This window comes from Sycon ciliatum, chromosome 2 (genome assembly GCF_964019385.1).
Source record: "Sycon ciliatum chromosome 2, ocSycCili1.1, whole genome shotgun sequence".
In the NCBI taxonomy this organism is placed as follows: Eukaryota; Metazoa; Porifera; class Calcarea; order Leucosolenida; family Sycettidae; genus Sycon; species Sycon ciliatum.
This window is the reverse complement of record NC_088644.1, coordinates 7,690,921-7,714,437: the sequence shown is the minus strand read 5'-3', so window position 1 is coordinate 7,714,437 and position 23,517 is coordinate 7,690,921. Positions and strand designations below refer to the sequence as shown.

Below are 23,517 nucleotides of genomic sequence, written 5' to 3'. Positions count from 1 at the left end.
TACCGTTTCCAAGGATATTTACTTGGATATGATAAACTTGGACACACGCGTGCAACTGATTTTTTATCTTGGATCTTGGATCTTTGCACGCCAGGAAAAGTGTCGGTTGTTGAAAGTGCGAACTGCAAATGCAGTGCTTAAACAAGGAAAAATTCAACATTGAACATTTCCCGGCATTTTCAGGGGTCACTATGGATACATTGACGGTTGCATAGTTTGGCCAGCACCGTGTGAACTGGAGCACGGTTTTCAGTGTTATCTTGGTCACACACGTGCAAGTGTTTACACGTACTGTGCATGGCCTATAAGCTTTCAGTACCGCAGCCAAAAGCACATCTGAAGAGGAAACTTACCAAAGGAACAAAAATTTAATGGTTCTGTAAAGATGGGATAAGAAGAAAGAAGGCTGTGCCGAGCGCACAGAGTGGGGAAATACAAAGACCTTTTTGGGATAATTCTTTTGAAATGATGCACCACGGTAGAAATATGGGAGTTTATCCTCAAAAATGTCTGCTGAAGTAGAGAGCCAGACAAAGTGAATGTCTGCAGTTACACAGAGAGGCACTGTGTCAGACTACAAACTGGAATGAATTGCGCGAAATCAGTGAGCTTCTAAGGGGACAACAAACTCATACTGTGGTTGCGGGGCGGATTCTACAGCACCGTAAGCATCACTTTTTGTCAAGGAATTCTCCATAACATCAGCATCTTCATATGCTGCATTTCGTGTCTGATTGAGAACTTCGGTCTTGGCCGGTTTGCAATGCATCTTCCGATATACCAGTATTGCCATCACCATCATTGCTATCATCCCAAAAGCCATCCCGCCAACAACACCGCCGATCACAGTGCCAAGTGTGTATAGTGATTGGGTTTGATGTTCTGCTGTATGGGAGCAATCACAGTACAGTACAGGTTAGCCACATCTACAGAATCATTGCTTTTAAACTCAGAATTAGGAGGCCTGAACACAGTTCGATTATTAGAGAGGTTAAGCATAACGAAATTCGTCTGAATTTTCGATAGATTTTGAAGCCCGGGAACGAGTAACGAAACTTACAACGAACTTCCAAACACACACTCGCGGAAAACATCAATCCAACGAAGTGTGGTCTGTCGACTTTTCGTTCTGCGATCACATGAGAATTTTTTGTTCCTTTCGACATTTTTTTCTAAGGTCCTTGATTTCACGACCAGAATGTCTGAGCCGAACTCAAATCCTGCAGTTTCTGCTGCTGCTGTTGCCTCTGGTGATCAGGAGGGACGACGACTTACGTGGGATACGCAGATGGATCTCATGATGCTCCGCCTTGTCAGGTCCATGCCGAATTGTTTCTTGCGGAAATCACGCACGAATGAAGAAGCAGCTCTGCTGCTTTCCCAGAGCAGTCAGAGATTTGCTGGGCTGAAAAAGAAAGGGCTTGTGGATCTGCTTCATGTCCTGCTCAAGAAGCATTCGAGTGGTGAGGCCACCATGGTACCAGTCGGGGAGTGACGAGGATTAGTACTATTTTGTATTTTGCGGAGATTTCCGCGACATCCACGGTATCCAGTAGCAACACCGAAGTTTGTTGCGAACGTTCCGCTACACAAAAATTCAGCGAATTTCGGTCGGCTTTTTCGTATGGCGGCAAAACGAAAATGAACAACGAGTTTCGTTGTGCTAAACCTCTCTATTTATGGGTTTTCCCTTACAATGTATAGCTTTGTGAAAATCATGTTTTGGGAACTTGATGGATAATCTGACCATGCTGTGTTCATGTTTTTGCTGCGCCGTTTTGGACTAGTCACGCTCCAAAACAATTATGAGTAGATACAAGTATTAAAATCAATTAGGTGTAATGCAAGCCAATGAACAAATGCCTCATACATGTACGTGGACCAGGAGACATTTCGGTACGACTTTAAAGGGGAAGTTAAGGCAAAAATTAAAATTTCACCAGTTGTAGTCTTCCGGGTGCTGAGTCGAATGGTCGTGGTCCGAGGAAGCTGAGACGCTCCCTTCCTACTTGAATCCCAATCGAACTCGCGCACTTCCACCGAAACTGGGTGACTGCGCCCTACGAGATGGGGATTTGTATGCAAAATGTCACTAAAAGCGCCATTTCGTTCTTATAAAAGCACGGATGACCGCAATTGGTCAATATGTTGTAGTCTTTTGGACGCTGAGTCGACTGGTTTTGGTCCGAAAAGGCTGCGATGCAGCGTTCCTCCTTTATTCCCAATCGAACATGGTTGAACAAGCGGTCACGTGCTCCTGCGTACGCCAGTCACCTGGTCACCGTGCCTGCAGGGTACAACTTACTAGCCTGTTTGACCTTTTTTGGGTGCAGTCCTGTCACTCGAATTGAACCTTGGTGTGAAAGTTGTCGCCTGCTGGCGTGGTGACCAGGTGATTTGGGCACCCAGGAGCACGTGACCGCTTGTTCAACCATGTTCGATTGGGAATAAAGGAGGAACGCTGCATCGCAGCCTTTTCGGACCAAAACCAGTCGACTCAGCGTCCAAAAGACTACAACATATGGACCAATCGCGGTCATCCGTGCTTTTATAAGAACGAAATGGCGCTTTTAGTGACATTTTGCATACAAATCCCCATCTCGTAGGGCGCAGTCACCCAGTTTCGGTGGAAGTGCGCGAGTTCGATTGGGATTCAAGTAGGAAGGGAGCGTCTCAGCTTCCTCGGACCACGACCATTCGACTCAGTACCCGGAAGACTACAACTGGTGAAATTTTAATTTTTGCCTTAAAGGGGAAGTTAAGGCAAAAATCAAAATTTCACCAGTTGTAGTCTTCGGGGTGCTGAGTCGAATGGTCTTGGTCCGAGAAAGCTGAGACGCTCCCTTCCTACTTGAATCCCAATCGAACTCGCGCACTTCCACCGAAACTGGGTGACTGCGCTCTACGAGATGGGGATTTGTATGCAAAATCTCACTAAAAGCGCCATTTCGTTCTTATAAAAGCACGGATGACCGCGATTGGCCCATATGTTGTAGTCTTTTGGACGCTGAGTCGACTGGTTTTGGTCCGAAAAGGCTGCGATGCAGCGTTCCTCCTTTATTCCCAATCGAACATGGTTGAAGAAGCGGTCACGTGCTCCTGGGTGCCCAAATCACCTGGTCACCACGCCAGCAGGCGACAACTTTCACACCAAGGTTCAACTCGAGTTCAACTCGAGTGACAGGACTGCACCCAAAAAAGGTCAAAACAGGCTGTAAGTTGTACCCTGCAGGCACGGTGACCAGGTGACTGGTGTACGCAGGAGCACGTGACCGCTTGTTCAACCATGTTCGATTGGGAATTAGGGGCGAACGCTGCATCGCAACCTTTTCGGACCAAAACCAGTCGACTCAGCGTCCAAAAGACTACAACATATGGGCCAATCGCGGTCATCCGTGCTTTTATAAGAACGAAATGGCGCTTTTAGTGACATTTTGCATACAAATCCCCATCTCGTAGGGCGCAGTCACCCAGTTTCGGTGGAAGTGCGCGAGTTCGATTGGGATTCAAGTAGGAAGGGAGCGTCTCAGCTTTCTCGGACCAAGACCATTCGACTCAGCACCCCGAAGACTACAACTGGTGAAATTTTGATTTTTGCCTTAACTTCCCCTTTAACTTCCCCTTTACGAAACGTTTTTCTTACACAAGGAGACATTCATTTAAAAACTGAAAACGGAAGGAACATGAAATAACGGGGTCAACAAAGGAATTTTCGACAGTTTCAACCGACCGTTCAGAAATAATGTATCCATAAACATTTGATGCCGGTTTCGACAATCCAGTTACAAGTACTTTTTTACAATTGGATCTGAATTGTGCAAAGTGTTCCATCGGGCGGCTGTGAAGAGATAAGCGGAACTTTTAATCATATCTCCTACATGAGAATCTTCAACTGATGTGCTGGAGAGGGTCGAAACTCAGATTTTTCACCACGGTCATCGTTTTACCGACACATGTAACAACAGTATCCAGTAGGATGGCAGACCGACCCCGAATGGACGTTCCAGGTAGAAGGCTCTCCCTTGCATCGACAACGTTTCATAGTTGTTTTATTCGTCAGAGTAAACAGTTGATATACAGTTTGTTCTGCTTCAGAAACTGTAGAGTTACTGACTAGATTTCATTGAGGGGCTACCTTTCCGGTGCAGGTACGAATGTGGTCATATTTCCAGATACATGTAGTATGTAGGAGGGAGTGAATATCAGGATTCTCTTCATCCCGAAAGTCCCACAACAATTATGGGAGACGTGAGATGAAATTCTGTCAATTGTTGTTTTAAACCTTTTGTCTTTTTTGGTCTTAGGGCACGATCGGACTCGCATCTTTTTTACTGTGTTCAAATTCTGAGCTCGAAAATAATAATGAAAGACAATGGTACTGAGACTGGGCCTACTGAGCAGGGGCTGCACCGAGACACAGCAGTGATGGTGAGGCATTGATGGCTCTGCCGACCTGAGGTCTCGGCATCACAGCCAAAAACGCGCACCAAAAACAAAAGATTGATTTGTCTGGGTTAGCAAAATGAAAAGAAAGAAAGGCTTAACACCAGCGAGTGTGCGGAGGAAACTATGATACTACTACAGTATGTAGAATTCCAGGGGTAGTGACTGAGAGGAGCATCATGGTGAGTCCATTGTCCGAGCTAGTTGCGTTGCGTAGACAGGGATAGACTAGAGCACAGGGGCGTCGGAAGGTTTTTCAGTGTGGTACGGTCAGCCATCTGAAGTACAATTTACTCGAGTGGGAGGGGCTGTTGAGCCGAACATTTTGGAATTTCAGAGCCCAGATCAGTGTATCTTATTGATCCACGAGGCACCTAGGACAAGAAGTGGTACGGTCAATACCGCAGTGACAGTACCGTGTCCGACGCCCCTGGAGCAGCATAAGCGGGATTCACATAAGCTTTTTTTGCGACACGACACGCGATGCGACGTGAGCTGCGACGGGCGCGTGCGATGCGAACTCGCAAAATACCATTCACAGAAGAAGTCAGCGATGTAACAACGCCTTGCTGATTTGGCGTGAAGTTCAATGCAGGTGGGTCTGTCGCCATGGTATTCGCGCTGTTTGGTATAACTTATACAAATTTATAGGCGACTCTTGAACCTTTGTACAACTTTGCTGTCGAAAAGGTCAAAATTGCACGTCAAATCGCGTGTCGCATCGCAAAAGTGGAGCCAAGCTCAACTTCTGCGATGGCCCAGTTGCGGCTGTTGCGTGGGGTGCGAGATGGCTGCGATTTGCGGATTTCCCGGTTTCGTTGGCTGTCGCATCGTATGTTGCATCGCGAAAAAAGCTTCTGTGAATCCCGCTTTATACTTCATAGCGAGTCCCCTGCCCAGAGCCAGATGATTGTTTTGTAGATGGCGATTTGCTACAGTGTGTAAACGAGCACTTCATTGCCAGCGGGACAGATGCATGGACACTCTATATAATTTTGTAGGACATGTCGCGTTTTCTTTACAATTAAAACACATAAACTTGAGCCTCCTTAGCTGGGTGGCATGTTGCTTTGGGTCATCGAATTGTAGTAAGACTGATATATCCAAAAGTCGTACTAGTGATCATGAGCACAACTGGTTGCAAATACTTGGATCCTAAAAAAACAAGGTTATACAGAAATTTTGTGCACTGAACAACGAGAGCTAAGATAGTTTGTAGATACTCTGGATTTCATGCTTGCGGAATTATCAGGCGACATGAGGATGATATTGGTATTGATGCCAGGGGAAATATTGGTGGATTTGTTGGTCCTATAGTTGGGTGTTGATTTGGTAGTATTTTTAAAGCATCGTGTGGAAAGCTGTGTATGAATGTAGGTTTCAAGGCTAGCAGATATTAGCTGGGTTTCTGACATAATTATGCCTTGTTCCTCTTGCCATCCCTGACACACGCTAGCTGATGTCCCAGTCAGCTAAGGGCCCTAAAACCTCCGGCAGCTTAGAGAAGGAGGTGGGAGAAAATACAATGGGAGTGGTGCTTTCTTGCAGGGTTCCCGAGTGACGGTTCGATGGACTTCTTGTGTGCTCTGGATTGCAGTCGTGAGTCAGTCAAGTAAGAATTCAAGTCGGCAGGAAAAGCGCAAGCTCCCATGTAGGGAGCAACACATAATTATAACTTGTAGTTTTCACAATTATATTAACCTGTAGAGTTTAAAAGGAAATTATGGAAGCAAGAAGGACACAAATGTTACGAGCTATGACTAACTGTCCACCAACGTAACCAGATCATAGAAAGTCAGCGAGTGCGACAAAATGGAACAAAACTGACAAGGAGTACGGAGATTTTTAATGACTTGACACCTCCAACACTTCTCCGAGGCGCAAACTAACAACCTTCCAACTAGTCGTTGAATGTCTCAGTACTCCTTGTCAGTTTTGTGCCATTTTTGTCGCACTCGCTGACAGTACATGATCTGGTTACATTTGTGGGCAGTTAGTCATAACTCGTAACATGTTTGTATTTCGCCTTTCTTCCATAATTAAATTGGCTTACCATCTGAGTTCAGTTACGGAAATAATTGACTTACTTTGGGTAATAATGTCCGTTTTGTTGGTTAGGAAATCTAAAACACATGAACAGATCCATGCTCAGTGTCCTTTTCTCTTGCCGTTACAAAGCAGCACCACGTTTAAAACTATAATCTACCACGTAAAAATGAAGAATGCGGTTTTAGATTGGTGTGGGGAGAATACAACTACCAAAAGTTAAATTTTGTAGGTTTCAACGGAATTAATTATGCACCCACTGAAGAGCAGAGCAGGAAAATCGATTCTGGGAAGTGATACACCTCAAATCCAAAACAGTTGTAATGTTGCAAGGTATTGTGTTCGCTATCAATACGTTTTAGATTTGGAATGAAACTGTTGTCTCCTCGCCCATCATTTACCTGCTATTCACTTGTTATCTAGCTCTCTGAAGAGCTCTCAATGATCGAAACAGCTCTATGGAGGACATGGCAGATACATCTCACCAAGACAGTTTTTTCTCGATATTGTTACATGTACGTATGTGAGCAAAGGACACAATGTGGATTTGTAGAGTGGCATTATTTTTCAAAATGCCAAGTTTATGGCAGCTTCGAAACGAGAGAGCTTGAAATCGCCAAGAAAAAACTGAGACTACTAGAATTCGTTCCTGACATCCCAATAAAACCTTCGTGAAATGGCGCTTCGTTTTCATTTCTCCTTTTTTTTCAAGACATAACATGGGATTCGAACCCGCACTATCGCCCTGCTTGAATTCCCCCGATACGCTTCGCATACATACACATTCTTCCAAGTTGCTTCACGTTATGATCTTGCAGTTGAAAGCCCTCTTTGAATAAAGATGTCAGTTGTCTTTGATGGTACGGTACGGGACATGTACAGGATACCGCCAGGCATGCCGGACGCCAGACAGAAACAAATACTATTTTATTTTCGTACGAGTTCATACACAGACAGCCTCTTTTGCTCTAAAATTAATTCCGTACTAAAATTTGTTCTTATGTACACTATACATGTACATGCGTACTGTTTGCGAACACGTGCATTTAGCATGCAGCACTGTACGAAAATAAAATCCGTACGAAAATAAAATCCGTACGAAAGGTCGAAAATCGGCTTTGTCCGAAAATATTTCCGTCCGAATATTTCCTGCTACACAGTACACAACTCACCGGCACTGTACCGAATTAAAGCTGTGTGAACCCTGGCCAGCGCCAGACGTTACTGAAGTAACGTCTTTTGAACGGAGCAGATGTGTGGGTACACACAAATCAGTGAGGCGAACATTGTGAGGGAAAAAACGCAACATGTTCATGTATATAGCAACAAGGACGAGTGATTTCAAGGTTAGCATTTCCTAAATGTCGACGTGTATGAGTAAAACGTGAAACGATGATTGCAAGGCACACAATGAAAGGGAAAGAGAGGATTTGTTCAGAACTGTTTTCTTGTTACATTCATCGGTGAATCTACGGAACAATGGAATGGAGACTACTTGAAACAAATCTCATGTGGACAGATAAAAGTGAAAAAAGGGGGAAAAGAGCGAAACAAAAAGGTGATTATACCACATGTATTCAGCGGGGGAAAATTTCCACAGGTAACAACATGCATGTGTGAATCATCAGCAAAACAAAGCAAAACCTGAACAGACGGAAGGAACGTGTGAATGGAGAGGGGGGGGGGAGGGGGGGGGAGGGGACAATGACACTCACCACACTCGCACCATATGAAATCCAGTCAATACACTCATGTACGCGCCGCGCATTGTGCTACCCTAGATCTGCAAAAATTGGGATTCGAAATGGTGCAAAGTGGAAACTTGAGTGCAGCGACTGGATTTCATTGAGCAGGACTGTACTACGTAAACAATTAATTTTATTAAGGGTGATTACGCATTCCTTCTGTACACACAACACTGGTTTGTACAAGTGTATGAAGATTGCCTGTAAGACTATAAATAAAAAAACATAAAAAATATCACGGTTCGCGTGAGACTCGGCTGGAAGCCGAGTTTTCTGCATCCGTAGGAATGCCACCACCCTCTAGGATCAAGGTGCAGATGCAGCGCCTAAACGGTGGAAGGTGAGTAGATCAGACCCACCACAAAGTGGTCACGTCAGGCGAAATAGCACGTCATAGTACATTCGAGATCAGCGGGAAGAAGATGACGACGTCCACTAATTTAGTATCTGTGCACACGATTCTGTTGTGTGTGTTACTCCGTGTGTCAGCTATGGCATCATCGCCTGTGGTTCCATGCCTAGCATGTACGTCTGAACCATCCTACAAAGTTTGAATGACGTAGGTTGAGCGATCGCCCCGCGAAACATACTTTTTGAAATTCTCTTCATAGTATATCTTCCACCATTGAAATTTCGAATTTCTTCGAATTTTTTGCTGAGAGGGGTGGCTTGCAACCTCAATATGGCTTGTTCCCGGCATGCTTTGGAGCCATCGCCTGTTGAAACAGTGGCGGGAAGCTGCCCTGCAACTGTTCCAGCAGGAAATTAATCGATCCGAGAAAGCGCGAGTCCGCGAATCTCGGTTGAATATTGAGTATTTCAAGCCTTTTCACGACGAAGATGGAGTTCTTTTTGGAGATGGACGTCGCGACAAAGGACATGGTGTCCGACTTCTGGCGTCTGGTGAAGCCAGGGATCATTTGTCCAGTCAGGTCGGCAGCCTATAGTCTGTTTCAAAAAGATTAGCAATCAGGTTTTGGTCTTAAAAAGTATGAAGATAAGGGAAATTTGGACAACAAAGTACATAAACGGGCTGGTTAGGGCACGGCAAATTGTTCTGTGAAGGTTTCGGAACAATTGGACCAGCCGTTAAGGAGTTAGAATTTCGGCCAGGTTTCCGGCCTTTTCCCATGGTTTGCAATTTGCCCTGGAAGCCAATATCGATTTTTCTATCAAAACCCACGATTTATCTTTTCCTTTCTGGCCTTGTGGTTATGGATGCTGTCTGCTGACCATGAAGTTGTGAGTTCAAATCCCAACCTTTCTTCAACTCACACTTTTTTTCATTGTTTTTTGGTGATCAAGCAGACTTGTTGTTGTTCACGGTTGTTGTTAGCTCCCGCTTCCTCCCGAACTGACTGACACTTGACTGGCTCACGCCATGTGAACACACCCACAACACTGAAACGGTGTGAGTGAATATGGAAGTCATTGCGCTGTAGCTACGTGTTGAATACACCGGCATGTGCGCACATCGATCGATCGATTTCTTTTTGAGAATTATTTAGTATTTCAAGATCGCCAATTTATTTGAATTTAGAAGTCAACGCCGTCTTCTATCAGCTTCCACAGGCGTCTGCTTTTCTCAAAATGTTGTTGAAGTCATACGGATAGCTTCGCCAAGTCATGGCCTTGGGAATGAGTCTGTGTCGATGTCGTTTTCGTCACATGGTGAGAGTAAACTGCATCGCAGCTCAAAGAAACTATTTGGTCACAAAACATATTGGGACCCATGCCGCTCGTCAGCCTCGGCATTTACTACACTTTCGACATGTCCTCTCTGACTCCATAATCGATACGAGGAAGAACTCGTTTGTTGTGAACCAGACGTACACGACTGTACCGACATCGACCTGAGTTGTCATTTTTCATGCTTTCGCGCGGAATATTTCTTCGAGTTCACAGTGAGTTTTTCCAGGCAGCGCTCGAGCGCTCATACGGTAAGACGGCAAACTCCCCGGGCGATCACCAGGATTGCTAATCTTTTTGAAACTGACTGTAACCGTCGGTAAGCTTGTGTTTGGATCCCGTTCTGCTCGATGTGGTAGATCACAAACAATTTGATATCGCACAAATTGATCTCAGCATCGTGCGTATGGTATTTTATATTCAGAAAATCCCAAAGTGTCTCTGTGTGGCCGTCCTATGCCACGAGAAACTCCAATCAGGCTCCTATGTCCTCTGCCTTCATGATTGAATGTCCACTTCGTTTGAACAACGAACACAACAATCGAGGACGACTTTGCAATGAAAAATACAGCTATACTAGAGCTGAAAAAAGAAGAAAAAAACGGGCTCAGGATGAGACTCGAGTACACGCATACTCTCCCAGCAGGTGAAACGCAAATTTTTGTGAAAAATGCGTGACGCCGACTGACCGGTAATTTCGCCTGACGAAAGACGAAATCCCATTAACTGCATCCATGTTGCCCACGTGCCAGGCCACGAGTTCCCAATTGACTGTGGGTCACAGCACGGCTGGAAAAATTCCTTCCGCTTCAAAGCAGGAAGCTTCCAAGTGAGACTTAAGGTTCCATAATATGAGTATGACTTGCACGACACAACACAATGAAAGAAGAATCTGAGTATTATTATTATTATTATTTCACCGTCCAATGGCAGAAGCCAATGCGAAGGAGGGGGCGTTAGCCAGCCATGGCAAGAGAAGAAAAAAAAAGGAGAAAGAATGAAGGAAAGAAGATGATAATCGGAAGAAAATAATGCATCAGGGGGTGAAATGTATCACTATGTTGACCAGGGTGGAGAGCGGCGAGATAAGCTAGCAAAAGAGGCGAGCGAGCCTACAACGTGGCATGACATTTAACATGGTCTATGAACTGTCTAATAAGTAATATTGGATATTGTCTTCATTTCTATGGGCAGCTTGAGCCAATACGAGTATGCAGAGAAGATAGGAGATTTGGTAAACATAGTTGACAAAGCTCTGGGAAGTACTATGCCATTGCGAGTGTCCCGTGCGAAAGTAAACCAATTATACTTGGTGAGATGTTCAGGGACAATGTTCAGTTTAATACGATGGACCAGAACGCATGACTGTCTCTGCGACAGGATAGAGATGGGGCTGGTGGAGGCCAAACTATATAGATCAGTAGAGGGGAAAAGAGTGGGTTTACGAAAAATAATTTTCAACACACGTTTATGATGTATTTCTAGTGTCTGTACAGCAGATTTACTAAGCAGGGAATGCCAAGCAGTGGCGCCATACAGAAAGATAGGAAGGAGGTAGCATTTATAAAAGAGACGAATACATTCGGGAGACAAGTGGGAGCAGTGAGACATCAGGCAACCTACAGATTTGCTAACTTTGTTGCATACAAAATCTACGTGAGAATTCCAGGACAATTGCGAGTCAAATACAACACCCAAATGCCTGTGCGTATCTACAATAGTAATATTAATAGCCGAATCAAGTCCGGGAAGGGTAAATGTAGGAGGGTGGTCTATTTGAGGGAGAAAGACTATTTCTGTTTTCAAGATATTGGGTTTCAGACGCCATGACAACATCCATTCATGAACAACATTGATTCCAGTCTAAAGCTTCGTACACAGGTTTGCAATGTCAGCGTCAAACTGAATGAGGGCTGTGTCATCAGCAAATAGTGACAAACCATCTATACAGTCAGGTAGATCGTTTATATACAACAAGAATAGTAGAGGCCCCAGTATAGATCCCTGGGGGACTCCCGACTTCACAGGCAGTGGGTCTGAGAGTACCCCTTCGACTGACACTGATTGCGTTCTATCTGTTAGGTAGTCCGTAATCCACGCCAGAGACGCTCCGGAAACATTGTACATCGCAGATAATTTAGCTAGGAGTCCACGGAACCATACCGTGTCAAACGCCTTGGCTAGGTCGAAAAAACACATGCCAACATGTTGGTGGTCATGACGAAGGGCCACAATGTCCTGCACAAGGCGTGTCAGCTGCATGGTGGTTGAGTCTCCTCTTTGAAAACCAGATTGGACTGGGGCAAGGGCCGGCGACACATGAGCATAAAGCTTATCAAAGAATAATCGCTCACACAGTTTCGATACACAGGACACGTATGATTGAGAACAATCAGGGTGACCTACAAAATGCCAGTAAACTGTCGATTTCTTGACTTCTAACTCCAGGTCACAATCACACTCGAGGTCCCCAGCTTCATCACCATCCGCTTCTTCTTCGGTATCATCTTCTCCAACTGATTCATCTGAACGCTCGTCCTCTTCTTCCTCATCCGCCGACCTTCGTGCTAGCTCCTGGTCACCTCCTCCCTCCTCCACCGACTCATCCTCATGCTCTGCGTCCTCCTCTTCATCCGTTGACCTCCGTGCTCGCTTCCGGTTGCCTCCTCCCACCAGCCCAACAGCCCCCGGGCCACCACCACTGAAGAAAACCGTATAGTCCACAGTCGTACTGCGGGATCGTAGACACATCGAGCTGGTGGGCATTGTTTCACAGGTCACTCCTACATGTCGACATTTAGGAATCATTTACAGTGCAATTTGTCGTCCTTGTTGCTACATTAATTATAACTGCTGTCTCCGAAACTCTTGTTTATTTTCATGTATATTCACTATATTCTTGCTTGTTTTTCACAATGTCTGCCTCACTAACATTATTCATCCCATTACTGAAGCAATTGTCTCCGCATCATATATGAGCCCGAGCGCGCTAAAACATGACCACAGCTTTTTTTGAAAAAGTCGAGATAATCGCGATTTGAATTCCGCGGCAAAAAATACGAAGTGCAGTGCAACGCGAGTCGCTGTTGTTGTTCTCCTCGGTCGATTGGACTGTTCCGGATGCAATTCTTTGTTGCAAGTAAGTTTATTTGTTAGAGTTTGTATTCCATGTTGCGCTGAGTTGCCTAAAACTGATCGTCATCGATGTATCGACAGAAGAGCCTAGTAGTAGCAATGTACTGCGGAGCGGAAGAAGACGACATCATCGCACTCCATGCGCAGGATAAAATATTTTGAGAATTCGAGTCGGAAACAGAAGGAAGACGATGATGGCTACAGCGACGAGTCATTTGAGGGCAACACTTTCATCGAGCGTAAAAAGAATTGATGCTGGTAGTCCCACGATCTGCAGTGACAAGGAATTCTACTCTGATGACAACCTGGCAAGCGATTGGCATCGACACGGACTTGGGAGGTGAGTCGGCCGATGATTTGGCCAGAATGGACATCGCTGCATATATCCGGGACAATGCCAGTATTGGTTGCAAGTGCAAAAACAATCACTGGACTCTGCTGCTCCCTCAACTTGCTCAAGTCCATAATTTGAGGACCCTTCTGCGGAACATCGCTAGCATGAGCAGTATGCAGCGAAAGCAGTACTCTCTGGTGAGCGGAGAAAACCGTGTGCAGATGGGCTTTGGTGTGGGGAATATGAGTGCGACGTCTAGTATGTTGAGGAACACTGTGTGCAGCAGTGTATACTGAATATTTGAAAGTACAGTTGGAGTGTGATGGAGAGGACATGGAGTGCCAACTTCTTCGGCCATCTACAGATCGGATGTTGACCGTGTTTTCGCTGGCGGTTCTCCAGTGGTGCTCCAAACAGGAGGTGTTTCGGACACCCAGCTCAGCGGCCTATAGACAATTTGGATGTGGCTGAGTACCTGTCAGCTCCTGCTATAAGACCCTGGACAGAGGAACTGACCCGGAAAGGATGAACCAAGGGGCATATCAATTGTGTGGAAAATGACAACCCCATTGCTGTACATAGAATTTCACCATTTCAACAGTGCTGCATATAATACCATTGTAGCAACACTTAGACATGTCGGATCAATCCAAAACTTTCAGACAGTGAACATTAGGCGTGTTAGATCATTTTTGAACAAAAACTAAAAATCGAATTTTTGGTCTGTGGTCATATTTTGGCGTGCTCTGGCTCATATTTACATAATAATAAAAAAATTCAATTTCGTAACATTCTTGCAGGTCACTTACATGCTTTCTGACATTTCGGCTCAGAAGCATTCCAGTTCAGGTCTTGTCCACAGTGTAACACAGAGCTGCCATTGAGTGTATAACCTGTTTCACAGTCAAACCTAGCAATGGAGTACAACCATGTACTATTCTGATAGAGACGATGACCATTGGCAGGGATGCTCAGGCTTCTGCAGCGTTGATCTGCAAACATCGCGAAGAACACAGGCATTACGACTACCTTTATGTCTATGGCCAACACGCACGCGCGCGCGCGCGCGCGCACGCACGCACGCACGCACGCACGCACGCACGCACGCACGCACGCACGCACGCACGCACGCACGCACGCACGCACGCACGCACGCACGCACGCACGCACGCACGCACGCACGCACCCACACACACACACACACACACACACACACACACACACACACACACACACACACACACACACACACACACACACACACACACACACACACACACACACACACACACACACACACCTACACACACACACACACACACACACACACACACACACACACACACACACACACACACACACACACACACACACACACACACACACACACACACACCTACACACACACACACACACACACACACACACACACACACACACACACACACACACATACACACACACACACACACATACACACACACACACACACATACACACACATATATATAAGGTTCGGCCTCATTTCCTCTGTGCTGCGCTGATGAGTTCAAAAAGAACGAAACAGCATGCTGTCCGCAGATTGAGTGCACCTTGATGTGCTTCTTTTGTCGACACAGCTCTGGCCTCAAACTGCGAATGTACAGCGCCTCCAGTGTGAATCTGTGCGCGCTGTTCCGGGCTGGTGTGATCACACTGAAGCTGCTGTTGCGTTCCTGCGGGATGCATTCAGGTTGCGCCTGCAAATGCTTTGTGATGGCGCTATCACTTGTTGCCACACGTTTGTCAGGCGGCTTCTTGTACAGCTTGTCTGGGATATGCTGCTTGATCCTTTCCGAGAATCGCTGACATGTCTCACCAACGTACGTCCGCTCACAGCGACACGCATACTTATAAATAAAATTACTGTTTTCAAGAGTTGGTGAAACATCCTTCGCGATAGACCTGAATGCGGGTCTGGTTGTATAAATTACAATGGGGGATACTGTAGGATAGCAGTTCAAAATTTCAGCTTTAATCTTTTTGCGGAAGGCAATGCAATTTTGCCCTTTCCACGGCAATTTTGTGATAATACGCGTTGCAGATTCAAGTTGAGCAGAAGCTGTATCTGGGCTAGGTTCAAGAACGCTTGTCATGACTCGCTTGAGTACTTTGAGTGGGTAACCGTTAGAACACAGAATATCCTCTAGCTTAGCAATTTCAGCTGATAATAGTGATGGTGAGCAGATGTTTTTAGCTCTGAAAGTTAATGATCTGATCAAATTGATTTTGTTTCTAGTGTCACAAAACGAGTCCCAGCGGGTGTAAAGACCTGTGAACGTCGGCTTTCTATATACTGTGGTGAGCAATTCTGTGGAAGAATGCTTAATCAATACATCAAGAAACGGCAATTCTCCATTATTCTCCTCCTCCATTGTAAACTGGAGAGCTGGGTGAAGATTATTTAAACGCTCAGAGAATTCCAATGCCAGTTTCCGGTTGTGAAATGCTGCGAATGTGTCATCCACATAACGCCTATAGAATTGGTGCTACGGCTGTTCAAGCTGCAACCGGACTGACAACTTTATCACGTGTTTGTTCTGGTACTGCATTCCCCTCATGTGTTGTTTCCCGCATTTTTCCACTGCTCCATACATTCTTATGGTAGTGTAGTGTGAACTTGAGGCGCGTAAGAATATTCTTGCTGATTCTCTACCCCCAGTATAAATTCTGGCTTCGTTTTCGTTCTTGCTCATTCCCATGTAACTACTGATGAAAATGGGTGAAAAGCTTTTAGTATTATGAAATTGACAACCTTGTTGTTGTGTGTATATAAATTTTGTTCGCCTACATCTCTATTTATATATATATATATGGCACTCAGTGAGTGAGCCAAACATGAAATAGACACTTACTTTCACATACTGGCTCTGAACCATTCCAGGTGAAGTTCCCCGCACATTGCACCACAACACTGCCGTTCAGGCGATATCCATCCTCACAGCGGAATCGAGCAATGGAGTTGAGCTGTGTTCCTGCTGTATATTCTCGGTGACCATTCACTGGAATAGAAAGACTCCTGCACTGCCGGTCTGTAGCATTACCAAAGCCAGAAGAACCGGATTTGTGACGCACACATACACACTATGATGCACGCTCGCACGCATGCACACACACACACACACACACGCACACACACACACACACACACACACACACACACGCACACACACACACACACACACACACACACACACACACACACACACACACACACACACACACACACACACACACACACACACACACAATTACAAGATATCAATATAATTATCATGTTTACATGCATGGTTAACATCTTATGCTGCAATGATCCACAAATTACTATGATTCCAAATAAGCTGGCTTCTTTCAACCAATACCATACACCATATTAGAGAGTTGCATGTTAAGACCAAATAGCAGGACGGCATACTTCACCAGACCCCTAGCGTCTTTGAATGCAATAGGACGAGAATCATATGCATTATGCCGTGATAATCGATTATGCTTCATCGGAGTGCCATCAATTGAAGGTTCCTCATACTTTACCTTTCCAGCAGACTGGGGCAGTACCATTCCAGGTTGTGTTTTCCAAGCATGTCAATGTTTTTTCTCCAGTCATGTCATAGTCGTCCATGCATTTAAAGTGTACTTGTGATCCAGGCTGCCTTCCATCATTCTCGTAGGTGACATATCCGAATGGAAGTGGTGAAAACAAGGGACAGCGATTCCCTGAAGAGCACAACACAGCAGTAAACCAAGGCGTGTGCACTCTTGTGATACGGCTAACTGAGCCTGTGTGCTCATAACTTGCATCACAAAAGAGTACCATAATTTATATCCCCGATTGTAAGTCGCACATTTTTACACTAAACTTCAAGGGCAAAGAAGGGGTTCGACTTACAATCGACTGTGACTTCTTACTTAGGTGAATGCATTGAGACGATTTTGTTCAGACGTGAGAATGGGCTGCGACTCTCTCAACTCATGTTGGACATATGTTGCGGCCTATGTGGTATTGGGCACTCTTTTTTACTGTGTGATGTCCAAATACAATGCTGCGCAATAAAATCCAGACGCGTCACTCACGTTTGCGTCTTGCACCATTTCGCAGCCCAGTTTGCGCAGGTCCAGGGCTGCGCAACACTGGGCGTGTACTTGAGTGACGCGACTGGATTTCATTTGGCAGCACTGTAGAAGAACAATCTTAGCAGAATGATTTGAAGGCTCTGTGCAACATCAAATGTAGCAGAGTTATGGCAGTAAAAACCCACCCTTGCGTAACTTTGCCATGTATGGAGTGCTGTATGGGCAGGCATGTATTTCCCGCCATATGGCCAGGTGTGTCTTAACGCAATTTCTCTACAGGATAAAGTGCACGTAGTACCTGATTCATAGCATAGGAAGAGGACACCATTTGTACAAGGAGAGTTGAATAGAGACCAATTGTGGTGATCTCTACGCACGTGGCGATGGCATGAGTTATATATTGCCCTGTTACGAGTACAAGGTGTCTGAGCTGCAAGCTGAGGAACCTTTGGTGGAGAAACATCTAAAATCTTTACCAAGTGTTCAAAGTACTTGGTGAGGCAGACCTGGTCATGAAGCTGTTTCGGCAGCAGGGTAAGTCCTCTCTCCCTGCAGTTACTCTCGGCAGCATCAAATTTGTACCCGGCTGTGCGCCACGTCAGAATTTCAGGGTCAGGAAAGATTGGTAAATATAGTGTTGACGGGGTAGAGGCACACCTCCAGGATTCTGTAACAGTAGAATGACTCTGAGCATTGGCTCATGGAATGTTCGCTCTGTTGTGGAGAGTAATGGACCAGTTCAAACGGCAGCCGTGAGAGGAATCGTTTCCGACGATAAGAAAATCTTTCGAATAGTTCAACATCTTGAAAATGTGTGTGCCCTCTGCTCTGGTGGAGGACGGTTGTACTTTTTGGGGCTTTTGTTTCTGGCTTCCGTCTGTGCTTGTTCTCGCCATTGTGGACGGCCTGGGGTGTCCCCAGCCGTCCTCGCAAACAGTGCCTGAGGTGGGGTCTCCAACGACAGGACACTTGGTCGGATAGATACTACCGTACTGGCAATATATGTTGCCGCGTAACGCGTAACGCAGGGGGGTGCGGCGTAACGCGCGACCAGGCTAGTGCGGCAAATTTTCGTTGAGTTCGTAACGCGCGTCCGGCGGGGTGCGGCGATCTTTTCATTGCAGTTTGCACTGCAAAAAAAGGCTGAAAACTGTGAAAGCACGTGTATCGCGTGGTGAAAAGTAGTTTTTGGAGGAAGCGCTCTTCCCCTATGTCTCTTTCCTTTTGATGATCTTTTTGTGAACAAATCACTCTGATAGTTAAAATATACAGTCTTCTATTGATATCGTTGTCGCCCTTTGCCGTCGGGTTTGTAACAGTTGGATAGCAACTGAATTTCTGTGCCTTCAATGTGGATGAAAAGAAAAAATGATGCGGCAAAAGCAAAAAAATGATGCGGCAATAGCAAAAAAGTGATGCGGCAATAGCAAAACAAAGGACTGCGGCAATATAGAAACCTGTGTAACGGCTCCTGTGCGACTTTGCATGTAACGCCTTGCGTGCGGCAAACATGTGCCAATGTAACGCTTCATGGCCTCACTGCGGCAACATATATTGCCAGTACGGTATGCAGATACTCTCCTCGTCGCCCCCACCTCGGAGTCCTTCGTGCGGCCTTACAAGCCCGCGAGTGCAGCAAACTACCGCACACACACACACACACACACACACACACACACACACACACACACACACACACACACACACACAAACACACACACAAACACACACACAAACACACACACACACACAAACACACACACACTGTACTGTCCTTGCTCACTGTCAAAACTGGTCACATGGGTCTCCCCGGGAGAGGGGAGAGAGATTCAAAAGGAATCTTGGAAAGATGACTCAATTGGCTATTGAACTGCCCAACGGCCGACACCCCCTGAAATCCCCAAACTTTGGGTGGACTTGGAAATGATCCCACTTATGGGCTCACCACACCTCAGTAAGTGGGTGGGGACAAGGTGCAGGAAAAAAGGATTGACGGCATCAGGGTATCCGTCCCGGGATCGAATTGCAGTTACCCTGCCCTCAGTGAAGGTAATACTTGCTACTAGTGTTGGTGGCTAAATCAGAGTGGATCTCAGTGTCTGCTCCAGCGCCGGATGAGCCAGGTAATCCACCCGGTTGGGCGGCGCTTGGACCCTGTTGAAAATATAGTGCAGGGTCACCTGTGACCCGGTTGGTACTTTACACTTTCGAAAGGACTAACTACATGGCTTGTATGTGTCAGATACTTCTTCTTCTTTCGTAATTTTCTAATTCCTGTCCTCTCTTTTCTAAATGCGGCTTATCCATTCGCCTTTATATCATTGGGCGTACATGTGTACCCGGCTCCGACCCGGTTTTAATGGTTGCGCCAGGTACACGTGTACCCGGCTGTCCTACAATCCTGGAGCATTCACTGGATCTGATACAAGCTTCACTAGTACCATGATCACACAAGAGCCCGTTAGCAACAGATCCAACACTATCTGGCATAAGTGTACCCACCAACCGAACTAGCTGGCACACACCATGTACCATGTATACACCCATCGAAAGAGAAGCACGCAAATCTACAAATGCCCTTGATGTGCACCCACAGAATTTCTCTTTATAGCAACGATAGCGGATCTGATCCTGAATAAAACAGATCAAGACAAGAGCCAGATAATGTCTAATCCACACAACTGGCGAAGCCAAGTGAATCGACCACCAATGAACACCTAGTCTACACCACACGGAGTACATCGGAATAAGATGGCCAAGACAGTTATCAATGCAAACCCTACATTTGCTGGTGTTACCGGTATAGACAGCACACTGCTTTGATAGAAGCAGACACTAGAGGCACTGGTACCTTGAAGTGAAATTGGAGTTACTTTACCAACCAGCCTCGGCAACTGGGTACTGGGAACCCAGAGACAATTGGCATACGAACAACTTCAGACATGAAAGCTATTAAAGAAACAACACACTGGATTGTGGAGCTGAAACTAGTCCAACTTCGCAAATGCGTAAGCAAGAAGGTAGCCTTCCGACAGGTTGGGAAACCCCCACCCCTCACACATACACATATAATGTCACTCAGTGTAGCGGAGTGAGCCAAACATAAATATAGACACTTACTTTCACATACTGGCTCTGAACCATTCCAGGTGAAGTTCCCCGCACACACTACCATAGCACTGCCGTTCAGGTGATATCCGTCTTCACATCGGAATCGAGCAATGGAGTTGAGCTGCGTTCCTGCTGTGTATTCTCGGTGGCCGTTCACTGGAATAGAAAGACTCCTGCACTGCCGGTCTGTACATGCACACACATGCACACACACACACACACCACACACCACACACACACACACACACACACACACACACACACTACTACTACTACTACTATTGACAGCTGCCAGAAATGGCCACGCCGCTCCCCAAAGGGAGGTACTGTCAGAGAGGTTAGGGGGGAGGAAGGCAATGCTCCAAGTGGCGTTCCAGATCTTGCCGCCTCCGGAACCGTCGGTTGTGGCAAATTTGGCAGTGAAACTTGAAAATTCAAATTTTCAAAATTCACTCGTCTCTTTGCCGTCTCGACCGGTCCGTCATTGTTGACCAGAGTGCGGACGTTCCAAGATCCAAAGGCCAATGTTCGCAGCCTTCCTCTCCTCCGCCTTCCTGACAGTACTCTCTGAGCTTCGCAGTTTGGAACCATTCGGGGGTCAGCTACACCACCGCGAATGGAGAGACGAGGACGACAACGGTCGTGACAGAAAAGAAACTGCCCTGGCGACCGCGCCGCGGAACCCTCGCCCCAGGAAATTTAGGAACACGCCAGGGGCGACTCTGGTGAACCCAGAGCCACCCCGTGGCCTAAGACTAGTAAGAAGAACGACGGAAAACTCAGATAAATCGGAGCTACAAAAAGTGCAACCGTCCCCTTCAAACACAAGGGACACACACACACACACACACACACACCACACACACACACACACACACACACACACACACACACACACACACACACACACACACACAATGTAGGGGTTTGTCAACTGACAACCGCTCTATTTAATAAATTTTAGTTGCCATTCACTCTTTAGATGAAAATTCTTTTAATAATGATGTCGAAAAATTATTGACGTTTCGGGCCAGTCACCCATCGTCAGAACAATGTACAAGGAGCGAATCTGGCATTTTATAACGAAAGCAAGCGAGAGCGTTTGTATGTCCATGTACAAAATAAACGAAACACACAATGGCCGTATGCAATTGAGTGTCTGAATTTGCATGTACAACCGACAAGGAGAAGTGCGCTGAAAGAGTGGGTATGCACCAGCTCAGCAGATAAAGCGCAGGAAATGCGTGTACGAAGGTGTATACCACGATCATTGTGTGTACAACCCTGTAATAATTCGTATTGTGTTAAAATGCATTGCATGCTAACATCTTGTGCTGCAGTGAAGCTGCACAATGATTCACAAATTACCATAATTCCAAATATGCTTGCTTCTTTCTACCATGACCATGCACACCATACTAGAGAGCTGACGAAAATCAGAGTGGCACATTTCAACTAGACCCATACCGTGATAATGCCACAGTAGGAGAATGGAAGCATACTCATCATGCCTACACATAAATATTCCACTATGCTTCATCGAAGAGCCATCAATTGAAGGTTTCTCATACTTCACCTTTCCAGCAGACTGGGGCAGTACCATTCCATGTTGCGTTTTCCAAGCATGTCAATGTTTTTTCTCCAGTCATGTCATAGTCGTCCATGCAATTAAAGTGTACATGTGATCCAGGCTGCCTTCCATCATTCTCGTAGCTGGCATATCCGAATGGAAGTGGTGAAAACAAGGGACAGCGATTCCCTGCAGAGCACAGCACAGCAGTAAACCAAGGCGTGTGCATTCTTGGGATACGGCTAACCGAGTCTGTGTCCTCCATCACAAAAGAGTAATCTGCTGCAAAGGGTTTCAATGCTGTAATCCGACAAAAAGGGAAGAGCTGAGATGCAAACTCTCTTCTAAAAATTCCATAGGATCAATTTTGCAGCTATTAGAACTCCGCGAATAGAGGAAACATTCTACTGTGTAATTTCCAAATAGAGGGACAATCCTAGCAGAATGATTAGAAGACTCCATGCCACATCATATGATTGTAGCAGAGTTATGGCAGTGAAACCCACCCCTACAGAACTTTGCGACTTTATATGGAGCGCTTTGTGGGCAGGCATGTATGTCAGCCATTTTGCAAGGTGTGTGTCAATGTCATGATTTCTCTACAATAGAAAATCTTGTTTTAAACATGATGAGAGAATGCATGTAGTACCTGATTCATAGCACAGGAAGAGGACACCATGTGTACATGGCAAGTCCAATAACGTCCAATTGCTGTGGCGCTTATTCAACTGATGGCGATGGCATGCGTTATACTTTGTCCTGTTGTTAGTACAAGGTGTCTGAGCAGCAAGTTGGGGAACGTTTGGTGAATAAAATATCGATGTCAAGTATTCAAAGTACTTAGTGAGGCAGGCCTGGTCATGAAGCTGTTTCGGCAGCAGGGTAAGTCCTCGGTCCCTGCAGTTACTCTCAGCATCATCAAATGTGTATCCTGCATTGCGCCACGTCTGAGTTTTAGGGTCGGGAAAGATTGGTAAATATAGTGTTGACGGTGTAGAGGCACACCTCCAGGATTCTGTAACAGAGGAAAGAAAGCAATGCAAGACCCTAAAGCAGCTTTCACTCAAAATTAATGGCATCATTAGGGAGATTAAACAGTTTTATGATACAGAAATGGTGATTATGCAATTGTTTTCTGGAATAATTTCCCCCTTGTAACTAAGAGTTGAAGACCGTCTACAGTAACAAAGCAATGCAGTAATGACACTCTACACTAACAAAGCAATGCAGTAATGACACTCTACAGTAACAAAGCAATGCAGTAATGACACTCTACAGTAACAAAGCAATGCAGTAATGACACTCTACACTAACACAGCAATGCAGTAATGACA

The 23,517-nt window shown here is 45.7% G+C and overlaps 1 protein-coding gene across 1 annotated transcript in view; it reads right to left on the bottom strand.

The window, feature by feature from the left end:
• Positions 1-23,517, bottom strand: part of LOC135808496 (E-selectin-like) — a gene marked incomplete at its 3' end in the record, with an annotated part of 46,523 nt that overhangs the window by 20,729 nt on the left and 2,277 nt on the right. The window contains 6 exon segments of the mRNA XM_065321693.1: positions 14,202-14,384; positions 16,287-16,463; positions 16,963-17,145; positions 20,623-20,799; positions 22,190-22,372; positions 22,833-23,198. Coding sequence (XP_065177765.1) covers positions 14,202-14,384; positions 16,287-16,463; positions 16,963-17,145; positions 20,623-20,799; positions 22,190-22,372; positions 22,833-23,198 — 1,269 coding nt within the window.